Source organism: Chanos chanos, chromosome 4 (assembly GCF_902362185.1).
Source record: "Chanos chanos chromosome 4, fChaCha1.1, whole genome shotgun sequence".
Lineage (NCBI taxonomy): Eukaryota > Metazoa > Chordata > Actinopteri > Gonorynchiformes > Chanidae > Chanos > Chanos chanos.
In genome coordinates, this window is record NC_044498.1 from 8,347,151 (window position 1) to 8,365,064 (window position 17,914).

The following is a 17,914-nucleotide window of genomic DNA, read 5'->3' on the forward strand; positions in this document are numbered from 1 at the left end:
TTTTTTTTTTTTTTTAATTTGGAATGTGGTTACTTGGTAAGTCTACACCACATGTAATTCAGTAATCAAAATAGATGATAGAGCCTATTTAAAAGGTTCATTTGCTGAAAACGCCATTCAAATTGTGTTTTAGATGGCTCAATCTTCTATGACAAGTCAATAAGAGACTGAGGCACTTCCACATTTCCACAGCCTTCAACATTTCAACATTTTACAGAATGAAAACAGGGGAAAAGAATGACCTAGTTATTCGTGTTCTATCTCAGACTCCAGTTGCCTGACTATTCTTCAAAGAACCTTTTTAAGTTCTTAAAAAAAAAAGAAAAAAAAAAAGAAAGAAACAGGAAGAAGGAAAAACAACAACAACAACAACAACAAAAAAACACCTTTTTAAGTAAACTGTTCGGGGCTTTAGCTCCACGATGTCTTTCAATTTCGTTTTATAAAATAAATAAACAAATAAACAAATAAATAAATAAATAAAACTCAGTTCAGCTCTGGGCTCATTTCAGTTTGCATCACGCTTGTGTCTAGACTAGATCCTCAACTCGACTTGGTGCTTGTGCGCCCTGTGCTAGCTGTGGTCTGCGTTGATGAAGCCATGCTGAAGTCAAATCTGACATGAGAGGTCATCATTACTTTTTTGTTGCCGATGATCCGTTTAAAGGTGAGAAACAGATAAACCCACATTGCCTGTCGCCGCGAAGCCACGCTGCGGGGAGAGTTATGGCTTTAATATTAAAACCGCTGCTTCAATTTGTCCTCCAGCATCAATGAAAACCCCGCTCTGCGCGATTGCTTTCTCTGCGAGCGGCGGCCCATTGGCTCGCGGTCAGGGCGTGTTACAGAAGGCACTCTGTTAAACTCCGGAGAGTGGAGAGCGTCCACACCGACTACAGTCATACGATTTTCGCTCGACCTTTGTCTTCCTCGTTCTCCAGACAAGCAGATGCACCAGCTCTCTGAGAAACAAGATTCTCTCAAAGACCCGGTGATTGCGCAAGCTTTATCAAAGAGAGAAATTTGTTTTATTTCCCTGTGAAATCGGTTGAAAAGGATTGCATATCTGACAAGTCTCTAGCAGACAGAGTCATCATTCCTGTGACGCTTTGGTTGTCATAATATCACAGAGTTATTATTGATAGGACAAATATTCATCGAGACTTTGACTAAGATGTTTGATGGACTCATGGGTCATGGGTCACAACAAACAGAAAGTGTACAGGCTAGACTAGAGCTCCCTAGTTCCAACAATACCACAGAAGCCAACCGAAACAAGAACTATGAGTTTTTCTGGATGAGTTTCAGTGCAAAATTTCTGATTATAAATGGAAGACAAGACACTTAAATGAGGTCTCTGACACTAATCAAATTTACCTCCGCGTCGTTCTCTGCGGCTGAGTGCTGATATCTTTTTGATCAGAGGTAACATTTAAAAAAGGCATGAACTAAAATGCCTGTATCTCTTTCACTTTTCAAAACCCCCTGTAATTGAGATAAAGAGCTTTTCAGCGTAGCTTTCATGCACTTATCTTTTGGTCTCAACCTTTCAGTTTATGACATAATTTACAAATGCACTCTCTTTCGATCAAAAGCAAACTGCATAGGAATAGGAGACCGTTTATCCAACATTTAACACGGTCTTACCTGGATAGTGGGAGGAGAGCGCTGTTTGCGTGTAGTGGTGGTGGAGAGCGTGGTGGTGGTCTCGATGAAAGTGGTGGACATCTCTGGTGGGACCGAGGTGGTCGTGCGAGCAGGGCCGCGACTTGTGGGCACGTCACCGACCAATCTCACGCTGCCGTTAACTTTGATATTGGCGTGTCCCTCGGCTGCCATGTTGAGAACCTTCAGGCCGTTGTAATAGAGGCCTGAGAGCTGGCCTTGATACGGCCGTTTACGATCGTTCCCGCCAATAGAAATCGTAGCCTGTGTGTTGAAGATGGTCAGCTGCCGACCTGAAGAGAAAACCAGCGAGGGACTGAATCACAACAAGAAGTCTGTGTCTAATCTAAACTTATGTATTCTTATTTAACCTCACCTCATAACATGTCTATCTATATGGCAATATATCCATCTGTCTGTCTGTCTGTCTACCTACCTTTCTACCCATCTATACTACAGATGTGAAAAATGTGTTAATATTGTTTCATATGAATATAAACGGGTTTATTAAACCTGAGGGTAAAACTCTACACACGTTTAATGATGTACAAAAAAAAAAATCAGATCCAATTTGATGGTATATATCTGCTACACAATTCAGCAGACATAAATAAAACACCGATTTTCAAAATGTAGCTCACAGGCAAATGTTAAAACATCTACTATGAAACGTATTTCTTATAAAAAAAAAAAAAAGAAAAAAATTTAGAATATGAACTGAAAATTTCTCATTGCTGTAGGCATATTATGGCTGTCAAGTCCACAGTTATATCGCATTGGACATGAATGATCAGGAGGGGAAAAAAAAACCCATCATCAGACACACATACAAAAAAAAACAACTCATGTTGATTCATGCATGTAGCACTACTAATGGGATTTGAAAGTGATTTTGTGTTTTAAAAATTGTTAAAGGGACTTTATAATCATCTTAGGAGGTTTAGGCAATGACCTTTAAAAAAAAATTATATCGGTATTATTTTCCTCTGCAAGAACTTCAACGCTACAATTGACAGGAGAACAATGCAGCCGCCTTTTTTTTTGCGCTCTCCTTTTACGTATATGACGGGTGTTAATATGACAATCACAATGTAACCTGCTTCAAATGCACAAACTGTTTTTAAAAAGAAAGACATCATAGCGTCGTAATTTCAGCTGTTCTTAACAATAGGAGCCAATTACTAGTCTGAAACCACCAGAAGAAGATTGCTGTAACTTTGAGGTCTTGACAGGAGCCTGATCTCTTCAAAAGATTATTTCCCTTGTCTTTTATTTTCACAGATAATCTACTCAGAATCTTCAAAACAGAGAAGCTGTAGGAGTGGAAAAGTCAGACTTCAGGGAGATCAAATTATTGCTCTCTGAAAGTATATTAAGGTTTGATTTTAGATGGAAAGTTCATTCATGACAGCTTTTTTTGTATATATATATATATAATGTACTGTTTTAAAAGCCACTCTCAGTCCCTTTAACTGGTTTCTATTAATGGTTTAGCATGTGGTTTAATGGTGATAACAAAAGAGGATCACAATTCACATTCAATCAAAAAATAATGATAATTAACAAAAAAAAAATAGTAGAGTAAAAGAGTAAAAAAGAAAAACAAAAAATCAATTCATGAATTCGAGCAAATTATAAATTATAAAAAAATTTAGTTTAATTATCAAAGGATTTCAGGACTGTTTATTCCAATCGCTTGGAGAGAAATAAAGTAACGACATGACAAGGGAGTGCAAAAAAAAAAACAAAAAAACTTGAAATCTCGTGACGTTACCTTTCTCGTGTAGCCAATCTTCGACCGGCCGGGTATATTTGAATGGGATTTTCTTATTAGCCATTTGATAGCGCTCAATGTCGCTGTTGCCTTTAAAGTTTAAAAGTTTAAACAAAACAGCGTAAAAAACGCAACAGTCATCTTAACACAGTTCATTTTGGTTTTATTTAAAATATTGTTTTAGAGAATGTTTAGCCACGTTTAAGTTTATTTATCTCTCGTTATGATTTCATGTTTAAGGTCCTCCATTATATCAATAAAGAAACGATCAAATATTTGAATAAACTTTTAGAAAATACATAAACCTATTGACACGGGGTAGGTAATGCGTTGTTATCAGGCAACAAACTTAGCTGAGTAGACCAATACACAAAGACATCAGGGAGAGAAACGTATGCTTTAAATACATTCTGTCTCATATAGTAATGCGAAATATTTCAATCCCAGTTCACATACAGCCTATGAAACTTACAGTGATAATTGGGACTGCACGCGCTCCAAAGCTCAATACTAAAATAAATTTGGTGTGAGTCAGAGGCACTTTTCCCACTGGACACCACATGCTCTTACATTTCAAAAGCCAAGGAACAAGTCACTTCAACAATGGTTTGAGGGAGAGGAAAAAAGGGGAGAGAGAGAGAGAGAGAGAGAGAGAACAAAAGAAAGAAAGAGGTAATGTGTGGATCTTCAAATCTGTGAGGAGTGAGGACCTCTGATGACACTGTTTTTTTTTTTTGTTTGTTTTCGGGGGTGCGGGTGGGCTGGGGAAGCTGCATACAGATTAGATCATTACTAGGGTGGTGTGAAATCCAGGGACTCTCAAAGCACTCTTTTCTGGGTATGCAGAACAACGGAAAGACACCTAACACTCCACAGATACTTACTCTCCTTGCTCATAATAAAGGCACTACTGGCATGAACTCTTGACAAAACCGCCTCACATTTAGAAAAATGATCCTGAAAGAGAGAGGAGGAAGATAGAGCGCTACTCGAGAATTCTGAAATGAAACCACTGACACTTTCCTTCTTTTCAACCTGTTTGACTGGCTGATAGCTGGACTCTTTAATCTACAACTGATTTGACCACTTGCAGCAAAATGAACGAGTATAGCCTAGACTCCTTCTTTGAGACAGATTTTTTTTTTGTTCCTTGCTTACCTTCTTACCATGGGAATGCTCACTGAGTTGTTCTGACTGTGTCTTGATGACTTTGGTTAATAAAACAGTGGTCTATAAGTGAATGGACTTTAGTTCTGATTGGGGGTTCAAGACATTAGCTGTCAGTGAGCTCTATGTGAAGCCATTTTAGCTGATGAGTCTACAATATGAATTTGCAACATTCTACTCTTCTGTGCGAACATGTTTAGATAAGTAACACTTAGCACTGCATTTCTGGATTGGATTAACCTTTATATATATATATATATATATATATATATATATATATATATATATATATATAAACCAAGAGACTGCAAAAGAATCAGAGTTACTTAACACATGTGTACAAACAGGCCATTGAATACTGAATCATTCCAGAAAAAACATTCAGAAGCCTCAGATGTGAAGAAAAAGGAACCATCCATGCAAATGGCACCAGCCATTCAGAGTCACCGCGTCTCCACTGTCACGGGAAAAGTTAAATGGGCTTTGGCTGGTGGCGAGTTGAGTGCCATCTTCACTCACTTTTTTTTCCCCAGCACTTTCTCTTTTAAACAAGCTCAAACGGAGCTTCAAAGCGTAAGAGAGCGAGACAAGAAAATGTAAAAGGGAGTGTGGGAGAGTAGCAATGCTGGGGGGGCGGGGGGGGGGGGGGGTATGAAGTGAGGAGCTGAACTTAATATGTACCTCGAAGCAGTTTCTCCTGCCTTTGATCCAGGTGGGCATGGCATGCCAGCCTAGAGCTGGTCTCCACCAAGATGGAAGGCAGTTCTCTGCCATACTTTGACAAAAAGCAGGAGAGCCTGAGGAGTAAACACTGACACACTGATTCAGATGCTATACACCAGTTTCCTTACATTCACTTTCTTTCAGTCAACGTGGAGATGTCTATGCTCAGTCACTTCTGGTTTTTGTCCACTGAGCCCTGAACACCCGGTAATGATAATGGAGTGACCAGTTAGAGACCTGATACTGAAAAGAAGATTGTTTACATAAGTAAAATATTCTAAGCTGTAATGTGTTCTAATAGCTACAAGATAACTAAAAGGGAAACTTTGGATGGAACAGGGTGAGGATATAGCAATGACTCTATAGCTACAGACTTAATGAGTGACTTGCAGCCTCATTGACAAGGTCTGATGGTTTATGAAAACTGGACTCTGTGATGCAGTAAAGAGCTATTAACAAACATCGGAAAAAAGCAGCTGAGTCCAAAACAACCCCACCAGCATCCACCCATCCATCCATCCATCCACCCATCCATCCATCCACCCATCCATCCATTCATCCATCACTGTATTTGTATTTTGTGTTGCTTCCAAACTCTGTCTCTTCCAGGAATACTGTCTGAATTATTTGCCTCACATGGCTCTGTTTAAGTGAAAACAAATACTGGCATAATATCAGAAAGCTCTTTTTTCGTGCCAGTGATGCACCACAGGGTGCCTTCAGCAGATGCTGAAAGCTGAGAGCATATTAAGTGCGGGGAAATAGCTCCTGATGCCACTCCATTAAAATCCCAAGAACTGGCATTAAAAGCTTTTGTCCTATTATGCAAGCGCTCACAGTATCTGTACTCTGTCAATGATTCTTAACTTTAGTCCCGGTGAACTACTTTTGTCAACTAATCACTAGATCTCTAGTGATTTGAATTGGACGTGGAAAGTTAGGCTGGAGCAAAAATAGGAACTGTCCATAGGGCCCCAAAGACTAGAGCTGAAAAGCAGCACTCCATGTAGCATGTCCTAACCTTGACAAATGAAGGTCTCTCACAATAGCTTCACCTATTGAGCGATCAAGGTTCCACAAAACCCTCCCAAGATCCTTATCTAGTCATTGGCATCTATCCAACCAAATTGCCAGATCCTGTTTCTAAGGATATGCTTTTTGTTGTGCCATCACAAAACGGGCTGAAAAGAATTTGTCGTTCACCATCACACCCCTGGGGAAAATGACTGAAACTGGAGCCTGGCATTTGAAGCTTATCTTCATCTTCATGTTCTGCGATGTGAGAGATTGTGTTTTTGATAGGGTAATTGTGTTTGGCTAGTGGAATACAAGGCGACACACCACAATCTTGAGTTTCAGAAATGCTCAGTGTTTCGTAGATAGCAACAAGGTCACAGCTGATATTACTGGTCTGAAAGTCTCAGAGACCTCATCGTTTGGTTACAAAGACAATAAGGTCTTTGAAACTTGCAGTCTGAAGTAGTTTAGAGCTAAGACCTGCAATTAATTAAGTAACTCATTATTTGAAAATTTATCCTTTTAGACAAGTTTATATTTAAAAAATATGTAAATGTTTTTTCTCAATGCAACAAAAGTTGTCCATTCAAAAATATAATATTAAAAAAAATGCCCCCCACTAGCTCTCAAAACATTACAACCTGATTATGGTTCAAGCACTGTGAAAATGTACTTAAGTACTGAAATAAAAGATGTTGTACTTACTCATTCATACATGGTGTTCAACCCTGGTTAAAGGACAATATTAGTGTACATCTCTCTCTCCCTCTATCTCTCACACGCTTGGCAGTTTTCCACCACTTGTAATGCCCTGCTCTTTAACAGAGTGGATCATGGAGGATCATGGGGCTTCAGACAGGATCTCTGGGACAAGGCTTTGCTCCATTTAACATGATTAAGCTCAACAAACCGTCTTTTCCTTAACTCTAAGAAAAATAATTACCAGATAGGTCTTCCAGAGAGAAAATTTGTGGAAGCAATGCATTTATCGGCACACTGAGATGCTGGGGCCCTTAAGACAGTCACAAAACAGGCACTGTAAGCAAGGTAATACAGTTTTCAGCAGTTTCCTTTGTCAGTGGACTCTCTCCCTTTAATTACACCATTTTGCTTACAGTGGCAGTTGGTGAGGGACAAATCATCACAACTGATGGCAAAATATTGCCTGACCAAACATCTGAATTATTAGGATGTAGATATGACACTTACTGTCTAATTTATTGATTCTGACCAGTCTGAAAACCGAGATTTCAGCTTTGGCCAGATTCTCTTCCTATCAACAAAAGCTCAGGTGTTGAGAAATCAGATTCTGGCTTGTGATGCTATTTGCACTCAGCATTGACTGGCTAGCAAATGACAGGGAGCTTACAAAATCTCATTCCTTTCTCAGTGGAGTCTGAGAGACTCAGATCTAGTAACAGCTTATCGAACGGACCTAAGGAGCACGAGGCTGCATCTTCGCTTCGGCGTTGAGCATTTCAAGTGCTATCCAGTCGATGAAGCTGCACCCTAACCTGTAATTACTCAAGAGATGACAAAGCCTTTAACAGTGGGGGGTATGATCAATAATCATCGAATTACAACCACAGAATGTCCTGCAAATTACCAGCGAAGCAGGAGGTGAGACAAAAAAAAGGGAATTACTGAATATGCAATTTAATTCTTGCTAACGACATTTGGAGAGCACAACAAATGCCTAAATGTCATCTGTGTGTGTGTGTGTGTGTGTGTGTGTGTGTGTGAGAGAGAGAGAAAGAGAGAGGGAGACAGAGAGAGAGAGAGAGAGAGAGAGAGAGAGAGAGAGAGAGATGCGAGAGAGACAGAGAGTTGGGGGGGGGGGAGAAAGAACACAGTTTTAATGAAAAACTGCTCTTTGTTTGCAACAGGAATCACTTGCCCTTTTAATAACCATTTGAAGGTCTCTCTGAACAAAAAAGCTGTGGGTGTAAGGACCCTCACATTACCCCATTGATTGAAAGTGGCTCTGAGACAAGCCTCTGAGACCGATCGATCCAATGCTGCTATAAGCTTTTCAGGGTGTTAATTCTACCAGTGTTAATGGCTCGATCACAATACAGAACGTGGTGGATAGTACAAGGGTGGGCAGTTGGACCAAAATGCATGTGTTCTATTTACACTCATTCTCACACACAATACCACATAGATCTGTGTCTGTCAAGGCTGAGAGAACGATCTGTCTGACAGGCAGCGTTCTGCATTTACAGTTTCCTCACATTTGTTTATGGTGTAGACGTGTGAGGTGTGTGTTTGAAAATGCAACCTCTCTATGTAGTTAATACTTGGGTCTGTTATTTAAAGCTGTTTAATTGAACAATGTTTCTTAAGATAGCACAAAGTTTTGTGCCTGTACAGTACAATGTAAAAACTTCAAGCTACTTGTGTGAGAACGCTTTCAAGGGGTATCTGCTCATAAATGTAGACTATTTGCTTTAACAACGATGACACTGAAAAATGACATAGATAATTGTGGAAAGTATGATATTGTAGATCATTGTAGTCTGTGGGAAAGTTGAAAATAGCTGTTACCAATTATCCCTAATATCCTTCAGTACAATGGTGGTCAGTGCTGGACAAATCAGTGTTACTTCAAGTTGAATGGGAACAGCAGAAGAAGCTGACATTACTCAAAAGACTTCTTAAATCAAAAACCAAATCTCCTGAGTGCATCACTGATATACCGAGGTAGGCTGGAGGTTTACCTCTCAAACAGTCCAACTGTTTATCAGACAATGTAGACAGATGAATATTATTGGTATTAGCTTTCCCTCAGTTTGAATTGCTTTCTGACAGACTGACTTAACCAAACCTATTTATGATTATGCGGCTGTGCTTCTTTCGTAAGCAAAAAAAAAAAAAAAGAGAGCACCGTTTTCAAATTAAGTAGAAATTCTGTGGCAGTAATAAAAAGCTCCCTGAGTCATGCTGACATTGATGGGTTACCATCTTGGGACTCAGAGAGAGAGAATATAACATTGTACTTCCCTCCTTCACAAGTCTCTCACGGCCTCGTGTCAGCCATTTTGAGCAGTTCTTACTTCAACTTGAGCAATATGAACCGGAGCTGTGCAAACCTTGACTAGGGGCTTTCAATGCAACTCTCTAATTGGAGGAGAAGTGAAGAGGTCAGACACCCTATGGAGAGTGTCAACAGAACACAGACATCAAAGGGGAGGACAGTGAACCTGGAATTAATTGAGAGTGCAGTGGAAAAGAGCTTTTTTTTGTAGAAAAAAAGCTAGCTGGGCCCGCCCCGGCTTCAAATGAAGGGGCTGACTGGACTGAACTGGATCAGCATCCAAAATGGAGCCCAGTAGCCTGCATTTGATGAGCACATTTATATTCAACTGTCATCACTCTCCCTCCTCCCAAGCTGAAAGAGAGAGATAGACGCTGAAGTGTCCCTTGCCAGGTACCTCCACTGGCTTCATCCTTCCCCATCAAAAACGCTCATTCTTGCTCCCTCCATGTACGCCTGAAATGAGCAAGCCAGATGCTATGCCGCTAATCGCCAAAACAAAGGCTACAGCGCTGCCTGCGTTCTTCTGGCTGAGTACCAGGTGTCCTGGCTTGATTGCACACTCTCACATGGCCATTTTCTGGGGATAATTAAGAAAACAACGTGTGTAGTGGTGATTACTGACTAAGTGCCGTTTTGGGGCTTTGTAAGGTTTCTCTACTGTACGTTTACCCATGCAGCCTCAGACAATAAGTGAGTGAAGACGTTATAACTGGGAACACCTGTTACCTTTTCCCACGACTGACACATTTTGAGCTGTACAAATTGTACAATGCAGCCCAGAGGGAGATAGAAAGAAGGGGGGGTGAGCAAATGAGACTAAGGGATAATCTAAGAAAAAGGGAGGAAGAAAAGGGTGAACAAAAAGGACTCTAACTAGCATTCCTGGCGGTTTTATTCAAGAGCAAGTGATATTCAGTGGGTTTGACTGCGGAGAGATTCTTCATTCAGTCAGCATAGCCATTCTCAGTGTCAACAGAGGCCGGACATTACCTGACGGAAAGTGTTCGTTGATTGGCCAGTTGTCCACCTGCAGGGTGGCATTGCCTCCATTTCTTGTGAAGCGCACCACATGGTATTTTCCATCATTCACTGGCGTGGTGGTCTCCTTGACGCTAATGTCCACCGTGCCAATGTTGAATGTGACACCGACTTTGCCCTCCTCCTGAAAAAGACAAACATGAGAAACATATAGAGTTTAGCCACATAACACTAAGAATATTTCAAGCTCAATTCAATTAAGTGGATAAAGGCTGATGTGAGCATGCTGCATTATTTAAATCCATTTGATGAGGAAAGGCTGCCAAAGAGAATGTAGGACATTCACGTAACGATGACTAATCCACTTTTCAGCGTGTCATAGCGGATGGCTAGGCAGATGCTCATCCATGTACTCCATATGTTTGGTTTAAATGGGACTGCAGGCTATTTTTGTGAGATAGAGTCTGGGAAGGACCTGTCCTGAGTTTCCTCCATGACATTGTTTTAATATACCATATCAGAGTTTTAATACTCAAGCAAGAAGGCATTACACGGAAATTGTTTTAAGCGAAGCTGGAGAGATAGGGACAGACCGAGAGAAAGAGAGAGAAAGACAGAGAGAGAGAGAGAGAGAGAGAGACAGACAGAGAGATGACATAGGCCTTTGGCTTCTCCTCTTTTTGTCTCTTGTCATTGGTTTTATTTGTTTTAATCCCAGCTGAGAATCTTGTGGGAGTAATGGCATGTACTGAGAGGATGGAACAGTGCAGCCGTTCATCACAACATAGGCAAAGGGTTGAAAAGTCTGTAACGTCTAATGAATTAATCTATAATGAATCAGTCCTTTTCATGGAACCTACGAACCCCTGAAGACCCCTGAAACATGATCTACTGCCCATAAGCACCGCTAGTGAAAAGTAGCTGGTGCCATTGACAATTACAGCAGATGTGTGAGGATTATCTTCATCTACCCTAAATGCTATTGGAGGATGAATACACAAAAAGGACAACCTAGGGAAGGCAGTAAGCTTTCAGATGCAACGTGTAATTCCAAAACACAACCATGGCAACAAGCAAGTGTCGCGCACGCTGTCATGATCGACAAAATCTCTGATTACAATCATAATGTCCTGAGAAATCCCTCAGGCATTTTGATCTCCCATGATGAAACAAAAAAAAGCGTATCGCCTCCCTTCCAATCATTACAGCGTCTAGGCACAGCCGGTCCCTACTGTGCAGACACTGATGGTAACAAATGACTGTGGCCGTGGCTACAGTTTGGTTGCCTCTTAAGATGGTTGCTCTACAAAGAAAAAAAAAAAGCCCTTTTTCCCCCCTTTGCTTTTCGCCGGCCACGTCCGACCATGTCCGGCCACTGCTTGGCCCGGCCTCCCCTCTTCTCGAACGTGATTGACATTTCCAATTACGTTTCATTGGCCTGCTGTTCACCAGACAGGAGAGCACTTCATTGTCTTTTCCAGCCACATAAAATACAGAGAAAATTATATATGGAGGAAAAAAGGAACCAGCAAACTTATAACACATATTAAAATAAAGGTAATATCCTCCTCGCTAACCTTACAAGACATTGCATTACATCACAGCCAGGCAATAAACTGCCACACATAGATAAGACTCTGAACTTCTGACTATGAAACTGAAACGCGTCTTTTAAAGTGACTTCTTCGCAATAAAAAAATTTGACATGCAGTCTGATTGTTGGACATATGTTAGACCGTAGTTTATCGTATCATTTTTGGAAGAAAGAAACAGGAGTTTTTTTGTTGAAAGAGCCTCGCCACAGGGGGACTGCTGGGAGGTAAGTACGAGTGATAAAAGTCATTTGTGTTGCGGCAGGAACATGGCCAGATTGAGATCTCCATTGCCCCAGTGTGACGTGTTCACCAACACCAGTAATAAGCTTTGTGATCCAATTCCAACCCGATCAATGCCTTCAGCACAAAGACGGTCCCCGGGAGACTAATCCCTCGGAAAGTCCTCACCAGCCCGCACTCAGAGAGTCAGCCAGCACGTCCATTGGGATATTCATCACTAAAGCCTGTACCACTAAGTAACTGACCAGACTTAGATGAGGATTTTTTGTAGGTTGGATGTCTTAACGTGGGCTCGGTCCGGTTTTCATCCTGGTTTGGGTCCTCAGCTTAACCAGAGAGACCCATCTGGGTCAGTCTATTTGAGCTGGCACGCAACGATAACATTGTAAGGATTTTCAACTTTGCAACTCAAAAATGGTAGCCCTACTCCCAACGCCCATCTCACCCCCACCACTCCCACCACCCTTATCCGGCAATCGATAGGTGGTATTAAATAGCAAGCTGCCGCTTCATACATACAGATCCATCTAGGGACCCAGATGTAAGTGAAAATAGATGTGGCGAAAACATGAAGCGGCCTTGAGGCCCCGAGGAACAAGTATCAAATGCGCTAATTATTCTTGTATGGATTATACTCGCCAACAGAGTCACCTGATGGCCAAAATTAGTTTTTTTTGTGGCTGGCTTTCTCAGAATTGTACCATGGTTGACACACTGAAGAGACTAATCAATTGGAGGGATTAATGACCACCTTGTGAAAGAGGGGTGAAGCATGAGAGGTGGTATCTTAACAGTCAGCCATCAACACCAACTGTCAATGATATCTGATGAATGGCGGGAGCATTTGTAGCCCTTTGTGGACTGCAGGGGCTCTGGTCATTAGTTAAACTGATGGTTCCTACCACTTTGTCACAGTCTTGCTGCTGCCCATTAGTCTAGCATTAATAATAAGAACTTAAATAGGGAACGACACAACTGCCTTGACCGAAGCGAAGACACACTCTTGGAACAACTGGTCACCGATTGGTTTGGTGCCTTTGAATGCATGTGCACATTGTTTTTCTAATGTTTTATGTCATAGTGAGACACTGACGCATCCATTACATGGCATAAATGTGTAAAGCTACTTGCGACCTGAGAGTAATAATGTTTTCTATGAAACCTGTGTTGACTTCTGGGCAAGAGACGTCTCGGAGAGATTGCTTTGAGCCCTCTTTTGCAGAATTACAAAATGTTTACTGCTGACTGGGACATCAGCAAATATTTGGCAAACAACTGTGGTAAATTTAAAAGTAACACAGGCAAATAGTCACCGTTTGCTTCACTGAGTCTTTTTAAATTACCTGTCAGAAAAGCCAGGGATCATCATACAGCTGCAAGCTGGAGACAGACAAGTAACTGGGGTGTGAATTCGGTGGCGAGGGTCTGGTTTTGTCCAAAATTATAGTCTACTACACTGTCACCGAAAACCCAATGATACTCGAAGCAATGTCTTATTCCAAGTGCATTCCTTTGTGCCGAGATTTTGTTATCTCCTCCATCAAGTTTAAACATCCTCTTACTTAAGACACAATTCTGTGAATTCCCCCCTTAACCAAAACAATGTTTCATCAAAGCCTTAGGCAAGATTGTAATATGCGCTAATGGTTTTATAAATCAGTTTCCAAGAGGCTATGCTGTTGCTGCATTTCATTTCTTCCTACGAGTTGAACTCAGGCATAGATTACCACTGCTTATGCGTAGAGAGCTGTTCCCTAAATCAACCTCCAAAACACAAAAGTTGAGCAACCCTGCAGTAGGTAAAAGGGCTCTCACTGGGTGCCTTGAATTATTGACAGGGAAATATGAGGCCAAAGAACCCATCACTCACCATAAAGAGAACTAAATCTAGCGTGAGGACAAGAACAAAATGGCACTTTACTTAATGCCAGATAATTGAAGTCCATTAGCAAGTTTGTTAATGTTCGGTAGTGCCAGTCAATGTTAGCCTCTAACCTCTTTATGAAAAGAAAAAAAAAAGAAAAGAAAAGCGAGGCAATGCATATTTAATTTGGACATGGACTGTATTGTGGGAGGTAATGGCTTTGACTCACTTGCCAGCTCAATGTCAAATGCTGCTGCCCCTCTTTGATCCTCTTTTGGAATTGCGCTGGGTCAGGCCCATTAATTATTTACCTCACATTTCCTGTTGTCCATCTGAATTCAAGTCACTCCCTCTGACGCAAATGGCGGAGGGTTTTTATGAAAACATTTAGCATTGTTGGTGCGTCTGCTCAAGCCCACAAGAATATCCCTTTCATCTTAGCTCTCCTTTAGAACACAAAGAACGAGAAACCCTCACCATACAAATCATCTTTCTAACCCTTGTTTTATGGACAAGAATCGAGTGTTTTCAGTCTACACCAAATTAATGACTAAACCACTAAATGTGCATTCACTTAAGGCTGCAGCGTTGAATGAATAAATTGTTTCTCTTCTGTGTCCTTTTTTTTGGGCATGGCAAAAAAGAAAATGTGTTTTGCCTGAGAAATTCCAAAACATTGTAGCTTCAGCGACATATCAGTTGGCTTGTAAATTGTAAATTGTTAATTGCTTGACAGGAGTGTCGGAGATGTCTTTTCACATAAATGTCAATAGCACTGATGACATTACAGCACCAGTTGTGCTTTAACAGGACTATGTGTTCAAATCATTATTATTCTTGGTGCAGTTGATACAGAGTCACACTAAAGCAAAGAAAGGGCAGTGATATATTCTAGTATGTTTGGTTGTTGATGATGTCATTGTTCCCATCCTACTCAAATATATTTAGCTATTTAAAAAAAAAAAAAAAAAACAGGTCTCAAAGTTGTTCATCCTAAAAAAAAAAAAAAAAAAGAAAAAGAAAGAAAATCGCAAAAATCCTCCTCACTGTGCCAAGACAAGTATGAAAAATGAACATCTGTGGGAAAAGTCAGGTCATGAAATATTAACAGGCCAAGCGGCACTGTTGCTTCCTGGCTGTTTAGGGGAGCGCGGTGTAAATTGGAAGGGTTTCTGAAACAGCAGCGGTAGCAGCAGGCTTTGTCAATCAGAGAGTACGCTGCTGTTAGGGAAGCCTTTCACACATGTCCTGTTTGACTGGGTTCATTAAAACACAACTAGATGGGATTTGTTCTCGACGGAAAACAGCGGCGAGAAAAGTCCATTAGGGAATCCGCTAATGAAATAGAAACAGCTTGGTAATCAAATTGGAATCTGGTTGGTGGATATTTAATTTAATGTGTTGGTGAAATTAAACCAATTTCAATTTGGTGAAAAGTTAAAATTGAGCGGTGTAAAAGTACCCATCTAAATTTGATTTCTTAATGCGAGGAAGAAGAAAAAAAAAAAAAAGCCTAGCAGAGCGAAATTTCCACACAACAGACCACGTGGAAACAAAACTAAAAGACTAATTGTGATACTGATACATTTTAATACACCTCTGAAGCATATGGCAACTATATTCACAGAGGCATATGGCTTCTAAATCTCACTGACGGTGTGACAGTATTCTCCCAACTGACAAATAAAAAAGACAAAAATTAAAGCGAAAACAAAGGAAATGTCACGCTAGCCTTGACCTTCCAAACAGCCTCTGAGAATATGTAGCAGAGATGGAGCTATCAATCCATCAAGGGGAGAGAGAGAGAGAGTGAGAGAGAGAGAGAGAAAACAGATTTGAAGATGCACTGATAGAAAAGAAAACAGCTTCAAGATAGCACATACAATACATTTTCAAATGTTTGAAGATCTGCCTTCCAAGTATTTCTTTCCCGAACATCTAAAGCCTCGGTTAAAAAAAAAAAAAAAACACCCTCAGGCTTTGCATCTGAGCTTCTTAATGGAGAATAGTCAATTTCCTAGTTAGCATCAGATGCATCTAACAGCGGTGTTGCTGTAATCAGAAAAGCGACTGTATGTACAATATATTGCTGCTACGTGCCGTGAATAGTTAAAAAAAAAAAAAAGAAAAGGAAAGGAAAGAACTGAAGAGAAAGACAAAGAAAGAGGGATATTAGATAGAACAACACTTCACTGTAATCAACCACACAGCAGATGTTTCCCCATCTCTCACAGCCTAGTTGAACACTCTTGGTTATGCCTCTCTTTGAACATCAAGAGCCGCGTCGACTATGCTGTACAGACGAACTGGCGTTTGCCCATCTGTTTACCACTCTCGTCTGGACTTTGCGTTCCAAAACGGCTACGCGAGTTGTACTCAGGCAGCGGTGGCGTTTTTTTTTTTGTTTTCTCCACTCGTATGGGTAATTGCAACATCTTGGCAAATGATCACTGAGTCCGAAATTTCTCCACAAACACAGATCGGATCCAGGAGCTTATCCCCGTCGACCGGATACCTGATCTCGGCCATGCTGCGTAAGGGTGTTTCAGGCAGGGGGGAAAAAAAAAAGAAGCTTCCAAGAACATCTGATGTTTTCATGAGAGGGGCTGAATGGGAGTAAATGAGCCTCTTTCACACAATGACAGATGTAGAAATCACTCGCCAACACAGATTGCAAACACGGGGGTCTGGCTAGCCAGTACTAATCCGCATTAAACTGCCTTAGATAAACAGAGCTCTCAACACAGACAGAGAGGCGGCAGCTACCCACTGCCAATGCCTCACAATCATTATCGAGAGAATTCCAGTCAGCACCAATACTATGCAGCGAAGCAGGCTGAGTTATCGTCAATGAACACACTAACCGTTACCTTGAGATGAAATGGGAATAATAGGGTAAAGCCGCACCACCCGTCGGGCAGACGAGAGCCCTCATTTAGTGTCTCTGTTATATATTGACATCACATAGACGCATGAGGCACGCATGAGGCACGCCTATGTGATCTAGTCTGACTTAAAGAGCTCGCAACATCCCTGGCCTTTATTGCATGACTAGTCTTGTGTTTGTGTGCTGCGGAATAGAAGGCCAAGTCAAACGTTCCAGCTATACAAAAGCATCAATATTTGAGCCCCTTGCCACCGTATGTGAACATACCTGTCCTGCCGTGAGATGAAAATGTATTGACAGATTCTGTGTAGGCTTTAGCGACAGCCTCTGGAGCAACTTTACATCAACGAAAATGAGGGAAAGGAAATGGGCAGTTTGTAAAATGGGGAAATCGGTATAGAAACATCCAACATTTGACATGAAAGGAAATATTGGACTCATGCTAGTATATGACCTAGAACACACAAACATACACAAACACACACGCGTGCGCGCGCTTGCACCAATTTTGACCACATGATTGGTGGTCTGACTCTTTATCAGACAGATTCGATCGGAGACAAGCCCAGCCGACTGTGATAGAGAGTGGTTGAGAAGGATAGACGGGGTCTCTCAGTTGGAAGTGGGTGGGCATCAGAGACCTAAAATGGTCGGGTAAATAACAGGCAAATCTAGGTCGCCTGTCTCCTCCTTCAAATAGAATTATGGCAGCAGCATTGTGAGTGGCCTACTTCCTCATCTCACTGGACCTTTGAAATGAGAACCGTCTCTGAATCTTAACTTGTGTATCTGGAGCGAATGGATACTTCTGGCCATGCTAATATCAAATTTGATCTCTTTTAATAGAATGGAAAAGGGGAAAAAAAATAAAAAAATCATCCACAGCACCGTGAACATGTCAGATTTTCTTCAGACACTCAAGATGTTCACTGCTTTTCTTGCTTTTTCCTTTTTTTTTGTTTGC

The 17,914-nt window shown here is 41.1% G+C and overlaps 1 protein-coding gene across 1 annotated transcript in view; it reads right to left on the reverse strand.

Moving 5' to 3' along the window:
* The window catches only part of nrxn3b (neurexin 3b), a 200,096-nt gene that overhangs the window by 21,249 nt on the left and 160,933 nt on the right, over positions 1–17,914 (reverse strand). Inside the window, exons 16-18 of the mRNA XM_030770471.1 lie at positions 10,377–10,548; positions 3,440–3,529; positions 1,648–1,958 (exon numbers count right to left, since the gene is read on the reverse strand). Coding sequence (XP_030626331.1) covers positions 1,648–1,958; positions 3,440–3,529; positions 10,377–10,548 — 573 coding nt within the window. The remainder of the gene's footprint in view (positions 1–1,647; positions 1,959–3,439; positions 3,530–10,376; positions 10,549–17,914) is intronic.